Source organism: Rhinoraja longicauda, chromosome 6, assembly GCF_053455715.1.
Source record: "Rhinoraja longicauda isolate Sanriku21f chromosome 6, sRhiLon1.1, whole genome shotgun sequence".
NCBI lineage: Eukaryota > Metazoa > Chordata > Chondrichthyes > Rajiformes > Arhynchobatidae > Rhinoraja > Rhinoraja longicauda.
The window spans coordinates 2655454-2673639 of record NC_135958.1 but is presented as its reverse complement, the minus strand read 5'-3'; the positions used below and the strand labels follow the sequence as shown (position 1 = coordinate 2673639).

Below are 18186 nucleotides of genomic sequence, written 5' to 3'. Positions count from 1 at the left end.
ACATCAAAATTACACACCAGCCTTCCCTAAGAGTCCGCAAATTCACACAAATACTGTGTGAAGGAAGGATTGAAGGGATGAGAGGACATTGGGTAAGGGAGTCTGACAGGATGGATGCGGAGAGAAAGTTTCTCCTGGTGTGATGTCTAAAACAAGGAGGAAATGAGGACACATTTCTTCTCCCACCCCAGGCATTGCGGAAATTGACAGACATTTGAATTTGAGGGACTCGCTGATTCAGGGGCAATTGTGGGAGAGTGGTGTTGAGGTCAGAATTGGATCGGACACAATCCTATTGAATGAAGCCGCTTGGCCACCTCTTGCTTATGCCTTATGTTATAAAATCCGGTAGGTTCATGGCTAAAAATTCATCCCCAGTTCGTAACGCTGAATGCATCACATACTCAGGTCACTCTGCCTCTGACATCTTTTGTTTATTATTATTATTGTCACATGTACCAAACTAAAGTAAAAATCCTTTTTTTGCATGCTATCCACACAAACCGTACCATACATGAACACATTAGATAGTGCAAAGAGAAACATACTAGAGTGTAGAATATCGTGTTGCACAATAATAGCACCACAATTACAAAGAAAGTGCAAATTTTTAAAAGTGCAAGGTCTGCAGTGGGGTAGGTTGGGAGATTGGGAGTGCACCCTATCTTATGGGAGGACTGTTTGGTGGCCTGCTGATCACAGGGCTGAGGTTGCTTTAATCTCTGTGTGCCGTTTCCTTTCATGAGCTCTGATATTTATCGTACTAAATGCACACCACAACAGTTGAGATTTCCGATCATCGTTGATTTTGGTAGTTGCAGAACATTGCAGATGATCTATAATCTACATGGGACATTGTCATCTCGTCCCACTCTATTTTTGCAAAATATATTAAAAGACTTACTAACTTACCAACAGCTTTTCTGCTCTCGCTGTGTTAAAATACCCAATGCATATCTGGCCGGTGGTAAAGTGCCCAGGGCAAGTTTAGTCCTGAAGTCATTACAAGATCTGCTTAGAATTATATATTTATCGCTGAACCAACATCAATAAAAAACTAAACTGTGGGATCACTATCTCATTGTGAATCTTTGCTGTATGCTAGTTAACTGCAGCAATTCCCTACATTCACAACATCTAGCTTTGGAAAGCTGTGTGATGTTGTCTTCTTCTTCTTTCGTGTCCATCGCCCCTGTTCTAAATGTTACATCACTGTCATCATCCGTCCTGAAAAGGACGCAAGCTTCCGGCGACAATCAGTGGGAGCCATCACTTGTACAGTAGGTGATGGTGGTAGCAGAATTAGCGCAGAACCCTTCCAGTTTCCAACCCCACCACGTGGGCGCTTCTGCTTTGGGGCCTGCGACGTTGTAAGATGGTGAAAAGTAACATCTAAATGTTTCCTTCTTTCCCACATTCCAACCAAAAGTCTGGAGTCAGCACAAAATATCCCAGTCATGTGACCGGCATTCTCCTATTCACCTGCTTCTCCCTCATTGCCTCCTCGTATTCCATCTGCACAGCATCCAGCTCAGCCTGCTTGGCATCAAGCTCACACTGAGCCTTCTTCAGATCCTCGAGGGCAATGGCCAGCCGGCTTTCCTGTACAGCAAGGTTTGCCTTGAAGATATTGAAAAAGAGGTTCAACTATTGCAAGCAGTGCAATATTAAATATTTCCTTAAGTTTCAAAGCCAAATGAGAATCAAATATTGGAAATCATAATCAATGGTTCTATGGAAATAACCAGACACTAAAACCACTCACTAGAGCATAAAAATGAACCCGCAACCTCCATCGAGGAGTCGATGCTCGGTATCCAAATCTGCAAGTGTTATTGCCCAAGACACCACTTCACTGGTATTCTGGCTTATTATTGAAATTTAAATACTGTTGGGAGTATGTGAACGTTTGTGTGATAATAATGGGCAAAACCCATCACACAAAACCTAACTATCATCTCAGTTATGTTATGGGGTCGAGGAAAAAGCGTTGACGTTGCGGCCCTGTTTCCACCAATCTTTCCACCACTACTCACAAGCAGCCGAGACATGTGTTCAGATCTGGCTGAACAATTTCCAATCTTGTGATGTGGACTCGATAAGAATAAGTTATGTTATATATTAGCTGCAATCAATTCAATTGCCACTGAAAATTAACCATCACAAGTATAGTGTTAATCCTTCAGATTTCAGGCATTATTAAAATAGAATGATAATTTAAAAATTATTTTCTTACTTGTTAAAGTTTGTTTAGCCCGTTTTACACCACTCTCCCTGCCCTCTTTATTTCTCTGTCTGTAGCGAACATGATTTGGCAGTGATTTGACTTTCATTCATACTTCCATTTCAGTTCTTGCACTGTTTAATTCACAAACCTCATCAATTGCTTGTCTTGTTCAACTGAGAACTTGTCCTAGGATGATCATCTCCCTCATTGTGCTTTCAGCAACTTGAGGCATGAGAAAATTAACAACCAAAACACACAATGGTAAGTCTAACTAATGACAGACAGCCTCAGCTATACCGCTAAAGTAAAAATTCGCCCCTCAATTTGTCATAAATTGCAGTGTTGGTGAGTTTTAATGCAGACTGCCACTGCAAGAATGTGTAACAAACCTGAAGAGGCAAGACTTCTTTATTTATCTCATGGAAGTAGGCCATGGCTCGAGTCCAGGAACAAAGACCAGCAACATTACCACAAACCCGTCTGGCCACGTCAATGTTATAATCCGGCATTTGGAAATAGGGACAGAGCAGTTCAACAGTCTCTTCATTGATGGTGTCTTTAGGAAATTGCTATGAAAACAAAGAAACCATTTTGATGACAAATACAGAAATGTTCAATTAGGAGACATATCCTCAGGGAACAACCTCATGCAGGTCGGGACATATTTACGTTGCCAAGTTTGAGTGAAGTCATGCGCAATTTTCAATAAAACAAATGAGACACTTAACATTCAATGTAAACTGTGATTCTTTGGGTGTTTTTCCACTATCGGGTTTCACTGTGTAAACAGTAAGTAAAAGCATTTCAATCAAATAAGTTCAAGACAAAGAATCAAAGAACCGAGAGTTACAATAAGGACCAAGCTCTGAAACTACCTTCTGGCTGAGAAGAGACGGCCAGAATTAGGGTTGCCAACTGTCCCGTATTAGCCGGGACATCCCATATTTTGGGCTAAATTGGTTTGTCCCATATGGGACTGACCTTGTCCCATATTAGGCCCGGGGGCGTTGTAGGCCCGGACAGTGTAGGTCTGGACAGCGTAGGCCCGGACAGCGTAGGTCTGGACAGCGTAGGCCCGGACAGCGTAGGCCCGGACAGCGTAGGCCCGGACAGCGTAGGTCTGGACAGTGTAGGCCCGGACAGTGTAGGTCTGGACAGTGTAGGCCCGGACAGTGTAGGCCCGGACAGTGTAGGCCCGGACAGCGTAGGTCCAGAGATCCAGGCGCTGCCTAACGGAGGTTGCGTAGCAACCCGCCTCCTGGCCCGGGCGGCTGCCATTGATGGAGCGGGAGCACGTGGCATCTGGCTGGGTGAGATCACGTGGGGCACGGGGTGGTGACATCACCTTGTCCCTTATTTGGGAGTGAGATAGTTGGCAACCCTAACCAGAATTGTCTTCCCAATTCTAATCGTTTTTCTGCAGTCAATTAGCAACTAACACAACAACCATTAAAGCTGAATATAAACAATTGGAAGAAGGGAGACAGCTTTGGTGGGAGGGGAGGGATGAAGGGTTTATTAATTATTTTAAATACAATGATGTCCGAATAAGAATTCTTTTATTTTGCTAAAGCCGAATAAATCCATTAAATTGTGTAGGAAGGAACTGCAGACGCTGCTTTACACCGAAGGTAGACACAAAATGCTGGAGTAACTCAGCGGGACAGGCAGCATCTCTGGAGAGAAGGAATGGGTGACGTTTTGGATCAAGACCCTTCTTCAGACCATTTAATTGTCTTTTAGGAGAAACAAACTCACAGGAAATTTCCAAAAAAAATGTTTGATGAGAACTTTCTGGTTTTGAGTGAAGTGAAATCGTCTAAATTTACCACGAATCCTCACCAAACACCAGGGACACGTGTTGCCCACAGGTGCAACAGTGTTTGTCTCCATTCCAAGCCAACACCTCCAGCTCAGCTGCATTTACCTGTAGTGCTTGGAGAGGGCTCCCTGCCATGAGCTTCAGTGATTCTTGCCACGATGGCATAACGCAGTTCCTCTCCACGTCAAGTCTTATTGGGTTCAACTTCCTTTGCAACAGCAGCAGCACGCAATCCATTATCCTCATGATCAAATGAGGGGGCCGGCCTAGTGTCCGCACTAAGGTTATGTCAGCCGGTTTAATTGTCTGCAGTGTTTAGAAGGAACAGATTACCCCATCACCAATCAATGAAAACATGAATATATTTTTAAACTGCATTTGTAAACAGTGAGCCCAAATTCTGAATAAACATTTGAGAGTTTTGAACGGTGTGCGTGTTGGGGGAGTCCAGAACAAGGGATCAGGCGTGCAGCGTAGGTTCACTAGGTTAATTCCCGGAATGGCGGGACTGTCGTATGTTGAAAGGCTGGAGCAATTAGGCTTGTATACACTGGAATTTAGAAGGATGAGGGGGGATCTTATTGAAACATATAAGATAATTAGGGGATTGGACACATTAGAGGCAGGAAACATGTTCCCAATGTTGGGGGAGTCCAGAACAAGGGGCCACAGTTTAAGAATAAGGGGTAGGCCATTTAGAACGGAGATGAGGAAGAACTTTTTCAGTCAGAGAGTGGCGAAGGTGTGGAATTCTCTGCCTCAGAAGGCAGTGGAGGCCAGTTCGTTGGATGCTTTCAAGAGAGAGCTGGATAGAGCTCTTAAGGATAGCGGAGTGAGGGGATATGGGGAGAAGGCAGGAACGGGGTACTGATTGAGAGTGATCAGCCATGATCGCATTGAATGGCGGTGCTGGCTCGAAGGGCTGAATGGCCTACTCCTGCACCTATTGTCTATTGTCTATCACATTGAATGGCGGTGCTGGCTCGAAGGGCCAAATGGCCTCCTCCTGCACCTATTGTCTATTGCCCGCTTGCACATGATGTTTGTAACAGACTAGATCCCGCCCCATTCACCTTTAGGGCTGCCTCAGCTTCCTCCAGTGCTGGCCTGGCAGCTTCAAGCTTTTGCTCGGCCACTGCCTTGTCTGCAGAGATGCTGTCCACAATCATCTGGGCTAGGTCTTTGACCTTTTGTACCTCCATTTTCACTCTCTCTGCCGCCTGAGCTTTCACAGTCACCACTTTAAGAACCTACGAACCAACATATTTAGTGTAAAGAACGTGAAGTTAGATTTCCTCCCAACTCAACACTGGAATTTAGAAGGATGAGAGGAGATCTTATCATATCATCATATCATATATATACAGCCGGAAACAGGCCTTTTCGGCCCTCCAAGTCCGTGCCGCCCAGTGATCCCCGTACATTAACACTATCCTACACCCACTAGGGACAATTTTTTTTTTTTACATTTACCCAGCCAATTAACCTACATACCTGTACGTCTTTGGAGTGTGGGAGGAAACCGAAGATCTCGGAGTAAACCCACGCAGGTCACGGGGAGAACGTACAAACTCCTTACAGTGCAGCACCCGTAGTCAGGATCGAACCTGAGTCTCCGGCGCTGCATTCGCTGTAAAGCAGCAACTCTACCGCTGCGCTATCGAAACCTATAAGATTATTAAGGGGTTGGACACGTTAGAGGCAGGAAACATGTTCCCAATGTTGGGGGAGTTCAGAACCAGGGGCCACAGTTTAAAAATAAGGGGTAGGCCATTTAGAACTAAGATGAGGAAAAACTTTTTCAGTCAGAGAGTTGTGAATCTGTGGAATTCTCTGCCTCAGAAGGCAGTGGAGGCCAATTCTCTGAATGCATTCAAGAGAGAGCTGGATAGAGCTCTTAAGGATAGCGGAGTCAGGGGGTATGGGGAGAAGGCAGGAGCGGGGTACTGATTGAGAATGATCAGCCATGATCACATTGAATGGCGGTGCTGGCTCGAAGGGCCGAATGGCCTCCTCCTGCACCTATTGTCTATTGTCAATGCTGAACCAAAGTATTGCATTCTACTTCAACATTTCCTTCTTTCTTCCCAAATAGGCAAACGTTCCTTTTTACGTGTTTTAAATCCAATTGTACCCGGGTCTCGCAGCAGCCATGATCCAATGGGAACTGCCAGAATTCAGCCGCTCCTACTTAATGTGTCTGGGAGTCGCACGCTTTCATTGTGAAAGGGAGGAGTCTGAGCCTCATTGGGGACAGGTGCCAGAACCTGACACTTCACCATTGAGACGAGGAGAGGAGTCTTGATACACTTCACATTGGCTACCAAGAGGCTTGCTAGAATGTTGTGCTGGGAAAGGCTGGCCGTGTGATCAACAAACACAGTCAGTTGAAATGGGTCATCAACCCAGTGGAAAAAGGGAATGGCTTGAATTATTACTTGATTTAAATCTTTTAAATTATTTGTTTGCATTTCGATATGATTTTAATTAGATTTAATTAAAATGGGCTGAGGTATTAAATGGGTAGGAAGGAACAGCAGATGTAGATGCTGGTCTACATCGAAGACAGACACACAATGCTGGAGTAACTCAGGGGGACAGGCAGCATCTCTGGAGAGAAGGAATGGGTGACGTTTCGGATCGGAACCCTTCTGGTGTTAAGTGGGCCAGGAACACTAAAGCATCTCCCTAGGCTGACACACTTCCTGGAGCAAACTCCACCTCAAACGATGTCTATTGGGTGCAGCCATCTCCATCTGAAAACACCTGGGATTGGAGAGGCGAGATTGAGGCATTGGGTTGAGCCATCAATCCTGTTCAAGATGATCTGACCCATTGGTCCTTTCATTTTTAATGTTGTGATTTTCTCTTCTCTTCAAGTCAGATTGCCTTCCAACTAATCTTTGCGTCTTTTCTGAAATGTAGTCACGAACAGAAACTGACATTCACAGAAGAAATTTACAATGCAGGAGGAGGTCATTTGCCCCTTCCTGCCCGTGCAAGTAACAGAGAACATTTAACATATTGAGGCAGCCCAAGGCAGCCAGGCTAACTAACACTGACACCAAGCCAACGAAGGAAACGCGAGACAAATTGTCTACAAGTCTGGTCATTAGCGTGGATCTTGAGATGGAGAGAGCAGTGGATATGGAGCATATTCTGGAACTGAGGGCTTAAATGGTTGTAGCCGTATTTGGTATTAGCACCGAAGGGTAAGTTGGCAACAGCAGGGCCAGAAATGAAAGATTTCTAGATGAGGCTACAGAGACAAAGTGGAGAAATCCCCTATAGATCTCTGCAGATGATGATCTTATGAATTAGACACTACTGTACTGGAATCTATTGGTATCACAAAATGCTGAAGAGGGTCTTGACCCGAAACGTCACCCATTCCCTCTCTCCTAGATCCTGCCTGACCTGCTGAGTTACTCCAGCATTTTGTGATACCTTCGATTTGTACCAGCATCTGCAGTTATTTTCCTACATGGAATCTATTGCCGATCAGTGACCATAAGGGTGATGCATGATATTCCTTAACAGACAGGCAGCTGAGGTTTTGGTAAAACATGTTTATAAAGAGTGTAATGTGGACAGAGAGCCTTGCGAGCATTCACAGCAGTTTACAAAGTCAGAGAGTATATTGTGACTCATGGCCAGAGTTACATTCAACTAATTCAAAGAATGGAAACATTTCCAATTATCATATTCATATTATGAGACCATATTAAATGCCAAGACATTAAGCAGAACTCATGAAATTTATTTTATGAAAGAATTCTTGAAGATGTTTTTCAATGCATTGTGATCATTCATAAATCAGAAACTTAACTTTTCCAAAAAGAGAATGATTATTATTTGGGAAATGATAAGAGAATGCCCCATTTATAATAACTGTGATAATTCTTCCTCCCTGACAATATTATTGAATGTTGCAGCCTCAAAGGTACAGAGACCACAACATACAATAATTGTAGTGATGAACTATAATAATTAAATCTTGTAATAGAATATAATCAAATAATTACCAGCATTCTGCCTAATTGCACATGAATACTGAATCAAAACCATTAACAGAATATTTAGTTGGCATGGATAAGCATTCTCAAAGTAAATCAGAATTCATAAAAAGCCTTTGAACAAAAATCCCAACAGTGTTTTCTCTTGAAAATATTATGAATAAACGACCAAAAGCAAAATTGGTGCATTGAATACTTCCACGGATTATCACCTGCACTACTCATTACCATGTCAGCCTTATCATTGGCAACTTCAAGCTCTTTTTCTTTTATTTCTAGTTCTTTGCTGAGGGCTACGACAGACTCCGAGGCTTCCTTCAGCTTCTGCAAACCAGTCTTCATTCTTTAGGAGGAAAAAAGAGAAATAACTAACTCAATTTGTGCCTTTATTCAACAGAATGAAAACAGACCAACGTAAAGGAGTAATAGGAAAAAAAACTGCAGATACTGGTTTAAATCGAAGGTGGACACAAAATGCAGGAGTAACTCAGCGGGTCAGGCAGCATCTCGGGAGAGAAGGAATGGGTGACGTTTCGGGTCGAGACACCTTCTTCAGACTGGAGAAGGGTCACGACCCGAAACGTCACCCATTCCTTCTCTCCCGAGATGTTGCCTGACCCGCTGAGTTACTCCAACATTTTGTGTCCACCTTCAATGTAATGGAGTAAAATGGCCATACTGAATGATGAAACAGCTTCACATCCGCCTGGCAATTTGCTCCAGTCAGCAATTTTCCCTCTGTTAGATGATTGTGGGCTCAGATCATCCAGATATTGAGCAACAGTCAAGTGGAGAACTCAAGCTACACCGCTGAAGTTGATATCATTTTAAATGCAACATTACACTGAGGTCCTGTCAACTCTTTCAATAGCAGGAGTAAGATATCATGCTAGTTTCTCACACAAGTTCAAGAGAGCTTTTACTGGCACAAAAGCCAATGTTTACCTAGCCAACGCTTCCTCCTAAATCAACATTATTATGGAATAGATTATCTTCTCATTATTTTTACTATTGTCTACAGGAGTGTTATTCGATGTAGATTGGCTATGACTATCACTCTCTTACAGCAGTGACTACATTTCAGACGTACTTCATTATTTGTAAAGTTCTTTAGAACATGCGGTTGCTTTAGCAATCCCCTGGGGTGGGAGCTGCTTTACGTCCTCCTTGTCCACCCTGGGTAGTTCTACGGAACAGGCTAAATGTGCAGTAAAGCCTCAACTACGGTACTCTGAAGCACCGATTGCCACTTTTGACTGTTGTAGTTGACATACAAAAGAAAGAAGAAGCAATCCCTTTTTTTTTAAACAATAATGTGTGTAATATTTGTTTGAAGAGGAATAGAGAACATATTTTTCAGGGCCAGTCAACTTTAACCACCTCGCTGCCATCGTCTGCAGCTCTGACTGTTTCTCCTGGTACACGACTTTATAGCTCTGAATGAAGGACAGGTAGGACTTAGGTGTAACGTGGGTTGAACGCCGATACCTGTGAATGGAAAATCAAAGTTACTGACTGAATTACAAAGAACAGTTGTGCATTTGTGCTAAAATTTGCAAGAATATGATTTACCATCTATATGTTGCAGCTAGTGCTGAAAACATTTAATAACAATTTTAACAAGTGTCTTTAACATGATCACCCCATATTTAACAAACAATACAACTGGTTCTATTCTGAAAGTTACCGTATTACAGAAGCCATTCCCATTGTTTTACAGAGAATTGCAGAGCATATTTAAATCCATTCTCCTCTTCGCCATACAACGGCCCATAAGAAAGGCTATGATCAGGTCAGTGTTTTTTTTAATACTGTATAATTCAAATTAAAATACTTGAATCAAAGCCACATAGAAGGGCTAAAGGTGAAACAGTCCAGTTGTATCTGCAATAGAATTATCAAGCCATAGAAATATAAAGACTAGTAGACTGCAGGAAAACAGATTCAGTTGATATATTGGAGATAAAGTGTCCCTGCTGGTTGTACATGCTTCAGCATGTGACGAAGCAGAAACATTATGCAAGTTCCAAATTAAGAAATCAGAATTCCTGTGGTTACTTTCAGCTATTCAAGTCCAGCTGAAAGTTTAGATTCAACACAGTTCAGTAAATCATTGTTCTGGAACTTGACCAGGGATTCTTGGAAGTTTGAAATTATATATATATATCCTGTTTATGTTAACTGACTGTAAGTTACTACGTCTCAGTGAATTAATCCAGTAAGATGCCTTTTGATAGACACAGGAGATCAAGGTAGCTGTAAGTAACAGTAACAGTGTAATCTGCACCTCAGTAGCAGCAATGTTTAAGAACCATCATTCTAGTATTCCAGCAAGATTTAGAAGCAGAGTAGGCAATTTCACCACTTTGTGCCTGCTCCACCATTCAAATAAGATCAAGAGTGATTTTTCATGCTCCTCAATTTCCTAGGCTAACCCCATAAGAATTAATGGATGGAAGCCAATAATCTACTAAAAACCCTTTCGAGTAAATTTATTAGAAGATCTTATTAAAGTAACATTAATATACTATAATAAGTTTACAATTTCCATTTTCACTTAGATCTACATAAGGTCAACAAATGCTTAGAAAAACCTGCAATTGCTAACATTTTAAAAAACAATATGGCACTGAAGAAACATCAACATCATCAGCAAAACTGGATTTATAAAACTTGAAATTACATCTACTTTGAAGGAAAACTGAACAATTTGATTCCCTTCATGCTCTTAATATCTAAACAGAATTATTAAAAGTTACACAATGACTGAACCTTTGCAACCTTTTCATCTCGAGCCTGAGTCACTAACTCCACTCATCTGCCCAACAAACCCATCCTGCCCCCACCTGCAGCCACCTTTCATTTGCCAGGCTTTGTTCTGCTTCCATCTTTCTTTTCCAGCTTTCCGCCCCACAATTCAAATCAGTCTGAAGAGGGTTCAGACCCAAAACGTCGTTCGTTCATTCCCTCCACAAAAGCACTTTGTGTGTTTATGAGAAGTTTTCAGCTCTTCTATTGGTAATTTTCTCTGAATTTACAAGCTATTAATCAGTAAGATGCTGACTCACCTTTCAAAGTACAAGACACATTTCTCTGCTACAACATCTTGGAATGTACCCATGCACTCCACCACTTCCTGCTTCACCTCGAGACTGCAGTCGATCTCAAATGAGGACAAGAAGTGTTCAGATACTACAGGAAAACAAGAAATATTTTTGAAACAACATTCTGCAAAGTAATTGTGATTTCTGCAGTCAAAAATTGTCCTGTCACAATCAACAACAAAAAAAGTTCAGTCTGAAGAAGGGTCTCAACCCGAAACATCACCCATTCCTTCTCTCCTGAGATGCTGCCTGACCCGCTGAGTTACTCCAGCATTTTGTGCCTACCTTCGATTTAAACCAGCATCTGCAGGGTTTTTTTCCTCACAAAAAAGGTTAGATGTACTTTTTGGAGTTTATAATGAGGGTGAGCTTATTGAAACAAATAAGATCCTGAGGAGGCATGAGAGGATGTCCACCGGCAGTGGGAGGGTAGTGAACGAGGGGACATCGTTGAAAGATCAGAAAATGACCATTTAAAACAGATGCACATGAATGTCTCCTCACAGGGTGTGGTGGCTCTAGAACTCTCCACCTAATGGGATCTAAATCAATGAGGATATTTGAAAAGGAGGGAGATACGTTTTCAGAAGTTTGGGGAATTGAGGGCCATGTGGAACTGGCACAAAAAAGGCCTTTGGGAGGTCTACCTGGCTACCGACTCCTGCTCCTATTGTCTTGCGTACTGATGTTATAATCATATAGTATAAGAAAATAACTGCAGATGCGGGTACAAATCGAAGGTATTTATTCACAAAATGCTGGAGTAACTCAGCAGGTCAGGCAGCATCTCGGGAGAGAAAGAATGGGTGACGTTTCGGGTCCTGAGATGGGTCTCGACCCGATACCTTTAATGAGATGGGTCAGAAGAAGGGTCTCGACCCGAAACGTCACCCATTCCTTCTCTCCCGAGATGCTGCCTGACCTGCTGAGCTACTCCAGCATTTTGTGAATAAATACCTTCGATGTTATAATCATAACACTTGCTCACTTTGAAAAACACAGCCACAAGTTTTATCCCTTTTACTTCAATGACTGAGATTTGATTTGATATACCTTGATGCTGGAAGTTTCATTTCACAAAGCAAATTGTGTAACATCTGACTCACTAGATCTATTTTGATTTTATATAACTTTGGAAATGTCATTCCCCATTTCTACATTCATTAGATTTGAGAAGATTATCATAATAGCTTTTGAGCCGAATGTTGTGAGCAACTCGTGTAAGTCTACAATGCAGCTGGAAATGAATAATTTACAGACCACGTGTGCTATTTGAAATAATATTCTTTCTATTCTACTCCATGAGAAAAAGCAATGCCCAAAAAATATGCAAACAAACTTTGTGAAAAATATATTTGTTCAGTGTTCATTCAAAATGGATGCAATTGGTGCCTCCATTTTTCAAGTTATATAAATCCAGTTTTTGCTGATTATTTATAACTAATTCAATTCTCGTAGAATTTTTGCTTCATTTTAATATTTACATTGATTTTCAAATGTCCAATTATCACCGACCTTTTAGACTCTTCGGAAACAGGCACTTCGGCCCACCAAGTCTGTGCCGACCAGTGATTACCCTATTACACACACTAGGGACAATTTAAAATTTACATAAGCCAATTAACTTACAAACCTCTACGTCTTTGGAGTATGGGAGGAAAGCAAAGATCTCGGAGAAAACACACGCAGGTACAATCTCCGTACACACAGCACCCGTGGTCGGGATCGAACCTGGGTCTCTGGCGCTGTAAGCACTGTAAGGCAGCAACTCTACCGCTGCACCACCATGCCTGCCCTTGATAACAGTAACCTGTCAAAAGGTTGTCAGTGTGTTCCAGAGATATGGCCTGAGGAACTCAGCCCTGAGGCTTAGTTGCTGCCAGTGGACCACTCTGGATCGCAGAACAGCCATGGCAGCCATTGCTCATGGCTGATTGGTACTACACAGCAGTGTGGCACCAAAGTCAGGGGTGAGTTGGGATAACGGAACAGACCAAGCACAATGCAAATTAAAGGGGGGCAGAATAAAGAGAAAAAGGATCGGGAAATCATGCAGCACGGGTTACAAATACTTTGAATTTTGAATTTGGATTGAAGTGATCGCATATGCAACATACCCTACATTCAGCCCTACCTGCAATAAGAGCATCCTTTGGCCACCGACTGAACCAATCCATAGTGCAACCAGAAATCAGTGCTGGGAATTTCAGCGCTCGGTTTCGAAACTTTTCTCCAACTGGTGAGAAACAAAGCACCGTATGCAGGTTCTGCCGCACCCGGCTCATGAAATAATCGTACAGGTTTTCATTAGTTGGGGGTCGCCTAGGAAACTGTTGCTTCATTGCAAGTGCAAGATCATTGCAAATTTCATCCATTTCATCTCGATTAAACAGGTTTGAAACCTACAAAGATAATTACAACTTAAATATTATATTCAACCTCCCTGAAATTCACCCGCTGGAATCCCACAGCAATATTATGCTTTCCATAGAAACATAGAAAATAGGTGCAGAAGGAGGCCATTTGGCCCTTCGAGCCAGCACCACCATTCATTGTGATCATGGCTGATCATCCACAATCAGTAACCTGTGCCTGCCTTCTCCCCATATCCCTTGATTCCATTAGCCCCTAGAGCTCTATCTAACTCTCTTTTAAATTCATCCAGTGAATTGGCCTCCACTACCTTCTGTGACAGAGAATTCCACAAATTCACAACTCTCTGGGTGAAAAGGTTTCTTCTCACCTCAGTTTTAAATGTCCTCTCCTTTATTCTTAGACTGTGGCCCCTGGTTCTGGACTCCCTCAACATTGGGAACATTTTTCCTGCATCTAGCTTGTCCAGTCCTTTTATAATTTTATTTGTCTCTAAAAGATCCCCTAAACTCCAGTGAATACAAGCCCAGTCTTTCCAATCTTTCCTCATATGACAGTCCCGCTATCCCCGGGATTAACCTGGTGAACCTACGCTGCACTGCCTCAATGGCAAGGATGTCCTTCCTCAAATTAGGAGACCAAAACTAAATTAGGAGATCAAAAATTCCCTCAAAACAAGACTTACGTTCAATTATCTGGAAATTATTTACCACATTCTCTTAACACGTAGTACACTATGTAGTCATTGGAGCACATTTTACTCATCCTCCAAAATTAATTCCATGGGTACTCAGCAGAATAGATTTCAGAGTACTGTGTTCTGACACAACATTGCATTTTATTGAGCATTAACTTAGTTGGGGTTTTTGTTCGGCATAACTGTTAATTGTGGTAGTTTCAGAATTCAATTTTGGCGCACATTTTGTCAGATGTGAAGAAGATTGGGATGTCTGGCAAATTGTAATAACAGTTAGGATGTGCTTTCTTAAAAATTAAATCATAAATAAATACGATCTGCTATGTTGCCACACTAAAACCAGGATTTTGCTTTATTATGCAAGTAATTTTCCTTAGCTTCAGAGTTGCTGACCGCTCCAGCATTTTTATAAGAAAATAACTGCAGATACTGGTACAAATCGAAGGTATTTATTCACCTTGAGTAACTCAGCAGGTCAGGCAGCATCTCGGGAGAGAAGGAATGGGCGACGTTTCGGGTCGAGACGACATCAGGGGGGCGGGACAAAGGAAGGATATAGGTGGAGACAGGAAGATCTGGGAAGGAGGAGGGGAAGAGAGGGACAGAGGAACTATCTAAAGTTGGAGAAGTCGATGTTCATACCGCTGGGCTGCAAACTGCCCAGGCGAAATATGAGGTGCTGTTCCTCCAATTTCCGGTGGGCCTCACTATGGCACTGGAGGAGGCCCATGACAGAAAGGTCAGACTGGGAATGGGAGGGGGAGTTAAAGTGCTCGGCCACCGGGAGATCAGATTGGTTAACGCAGACCGAGCGCAGGTGTTGAGCGAAGCGATCGCCGAGCCTGCGCTTGGTTTCGCCGATGTAAATAAGTTGACATCTGGAACAGCGGATGCAATAGATGAGGTTGGAGGAGGTGCAGGTGAACCTCTGTCTCCAGCATTTTTTTTCTGTTCAACGGGGCATAGAACAGTACAACACAAGAGCAGGCCATTCGGCCCACAATGTTTGGACTGAACATGATGCCGAACACAATATCCTGATAATCGTGTGATGAAGGCACTGCATCAGAGACGACTTACTCTCTCAGTTAGCGTCTGAAATTTGCCAACTAAATACATCATTCTTTGAAAGTAGACCGAGTCCACATTCTTATCAAACAGAGGAAACTCTGAGCCTACAATCATTTCCTCAGGAACCAGATGTCAATTCCTCAGACAAATGAAAACATGCATAGCCTGTAGAACACACCAAAACACTCACAATGCATGCACGTAAAAATGCATTGCTGTTTGTGAATACTTCCTCAAGTATTCACTAGCAAAGACAGAAATAAAACTCAATAACATTTTAATAAGGCACACACGTGTCTTGATATTGTATGGAAACATGTAAAGACTGTACCAGACCTCTCCAGAGGAAAGCACGTTGTTCAAATACTCCAGAAAAGCCTCATCCTTGATTTCATTGTCGGTAAAAATAAAGGTTACTCCATTTCCATCCTGTCCAGCTGTTTTGTACAGAGTCTTCAGATCCTCCAGCAGGTCTGAGGTACTGTACGATCTGATTATATACAAGTTATACAAAGATAACTACAGTAACTATTTAAACATCTGTGCTTTCTATGTGCATAATTAATAGTCTATTACAATTGAGTCAATTTAGTACTGCAATATGTAACCACATTAATTGTTCAATCTGACTTATTAAACTGTCTATTATATAAATTCTGAATGCAGACCACAGAAGAAAACATTAGTCTTACGATATCTGAAGTGAACATCTAAAATTGGTCCCATCGTGAGACACAGTAAATTATGAAGCTCTGCTTTCTTATATTGCATGTGGATTAATTAAGGAGATACAAGGACCTCTCAGAGGACTTTGTACTGAAAACCTGAAGGAAAATTTACTCTGCATCCAGAAACTCATCGATTGTACTTCAGCAAAGTCGCAGAGACATTTTCACTGCAATATGATCTAAAGTCCTGCCAGATAATTAGAAATATCTTAAGCATTTTCTAGTGCAAAAATCACAGTGCAATGGGGTCATTATCCTTTAAGCATCTCCTCATGGCTTTAGCCACCAGAGATTATAGACAATAGACAATAGGTGCAGGAGGAGGCCATTCGGCCCTTCGAGCCAGCGCCGCCATTCAATGTGATCATGGCTGATCATTCTCAATCAGTACCCCGTTCCTGCCTTCTCCCCATACCCCCTGACTCCGCTATCCTTAAGAGCTCAATCTAGCTCTCTCTTGAATGCATTCAGAGAATTGGCCTCCACTGCCTTCTGAGGCAGAGAATTCCACAGATTCACAACTCTCTGACTGAAAGAGTTTTTCCTCATCTCAGTTCTAAATGGCCTACCCCTTATTCTTAAACTGTGGCCCCTTGTTCTGGACTTCCACAACATTGGGAACATGTTTCCTGCCTCTAACAATTATGATTGTTCATTGAAAGTATTTAGCTGGAAGTAACAAAACAAATGTCTCCCACAGTGGCTTTGCGACCATTCCTCATCATCGTGTTAGTCCATTTGTAGAGATGAACATTTTAACACACACACACACACACACACACACACACACACACACACACACACACACACACACACACACACACACACACACACACACACACATGCACACTTTGATATTTCAGGTGTAGATTTACCTGGTGAGAGTGATTTGGAATGTCTGGTACCCAGCAATAAATGAAGTGAGTCTAGTCAGGCTCTGTTTACCGGAACCACCCACACCCACAAGCAGAGCATTGCCCCGCGGTGTTCTGATGATGCGGGATATCTGCAAGTGAATTCCAGGGCAGAGGTTAAAAAGTTGCAAATCTTGCATGAGGAAAAGTTAAAGGGAAGATAGGTAAGAATGCTCAAGTGAGGGGTGAATATTCTGAACAAAATGATATGATTGCTTGCAATGGCAGCAACGCACTTCACTCCACAAAGTTTGGTTGCTTTTTGCAATGATGCCTTGATTTTGGTGGCAGTTTTAAACTTACATACAAAGACCAGGCATGCAATGCGTAGGTTTAAAACTAGGAGTGAAATACGTTGTGAAAGTACATTCATCCGGTCTCACCTTGACCAGGTGAATTATGGCGTCTTCAAAGAAGACCAAGTCCAGGTGCCCCCCTCGTACTGTCTCGTTGTAAAGGAACATGAAAAGATTCAGTCTCTCTTTTAAGACTTCCAAAGACTCCACGGCCTCGTACACTTTCGGCATCTCATATTCTTTGTCCTCTGGTTCCTCTCCTGGAAAATAAATAGACTGAATCGATTGCTCGACGGGCCGACCCAGACTTAATGGGTCAAATGGCATCTTTTGCTGTTATGATTCTGTGCTTCATTGATGAGGTTAGTGTAGGTAATCTCAGCAGTCTTACTCAATAGGAAACCAGTAGACCACGAGTAAACAAACCGAGGGGACTTCCCGACACGCATACGTGAGATGTGAAACACAGGGCACTGAAAACACACCTGCATTGGGTGTTAAATATTGAAAGCAAAATTAAAGTAGGTTCTTAAAAAAAATGATGATTAATCTTCAAAATGCAATCCACGTCCAGAAAAAAGTTCAAGTTTGCAAATGTTCAGCATCTTGACTGTGATGCACAGTGGTAAATTAGCTTGAATGATTTTGTTTTTGAAAGTGCTTGGCCTTCTCACTACTTATCCTTAAAGGTGCAAGGTGGAAAAGAGAAAAGAAGAGAAAATGGAACCACTTTTACCTCAGTGTATCTCAAAGATTTAAAAAAACAGTGTAGTGGCATTTGTGACCAGTCACACAAATGATAAGAGCTCAAAATACTCTTAAGTCGGGTATCCAATGGTGGGTTTGTGGAAGGACGTCCTTGCTATTGAGGCAGTGCAGCATAGGTTCACCTGGTTAATCCCTGGAATGGCGGGACTGCCATATGAGGAAAGATTGGA

General features: G+C 42.3%; 1 protein-coding gene across 1 annotated transcript in view; it reads right to left on the bottom strand.

Annotated features, from left to right (window-relative positions):
* LOC144594687 (dynein axonemal heavy chain 5-like) overlaps positions 1-18186 on the bottom strand; it is a 147242-nt gene that overhangs the window by 30809 nt on the left and 98247 nt on the right. Inside the window, exons 52-62 of the mRNA XM_078401529.1 lie at positions 17336-17508; positions 16914-17044; positions 15647-15800; positions 13304-13571; positions 11134-11257; positions 9446-9553; positions 8294-8408; positions 5123-5299; positions 4155-4355; positions 2617-2796; positions 1483-1620 (exon numbers count right to left, since the gene is read on the bottom strand). Coding sequence (XP_078257655.1) covers positions 1483-1620; positions 2617-2796; positions 4155-4355; positions 5123-5299; positions 8294-8408; positions 9446-9553; positions 11134-11257; positions 13304-13571; positions 15647-15800; positions 16914-17044; positions 17336-17508 — 1769 coding nt within the window. The remainder of the gene's footprint in view (positions 1-1482; positions 1621-2616; positions 2797-4154; positions 4356-5122; positions 5300-8293; positions 8409-9445; positions 9554-11133; positions 11258-13303; positions 13572-15646; positions 15801-16913; positions 17045-17335; positions 17509-18186) is intronic.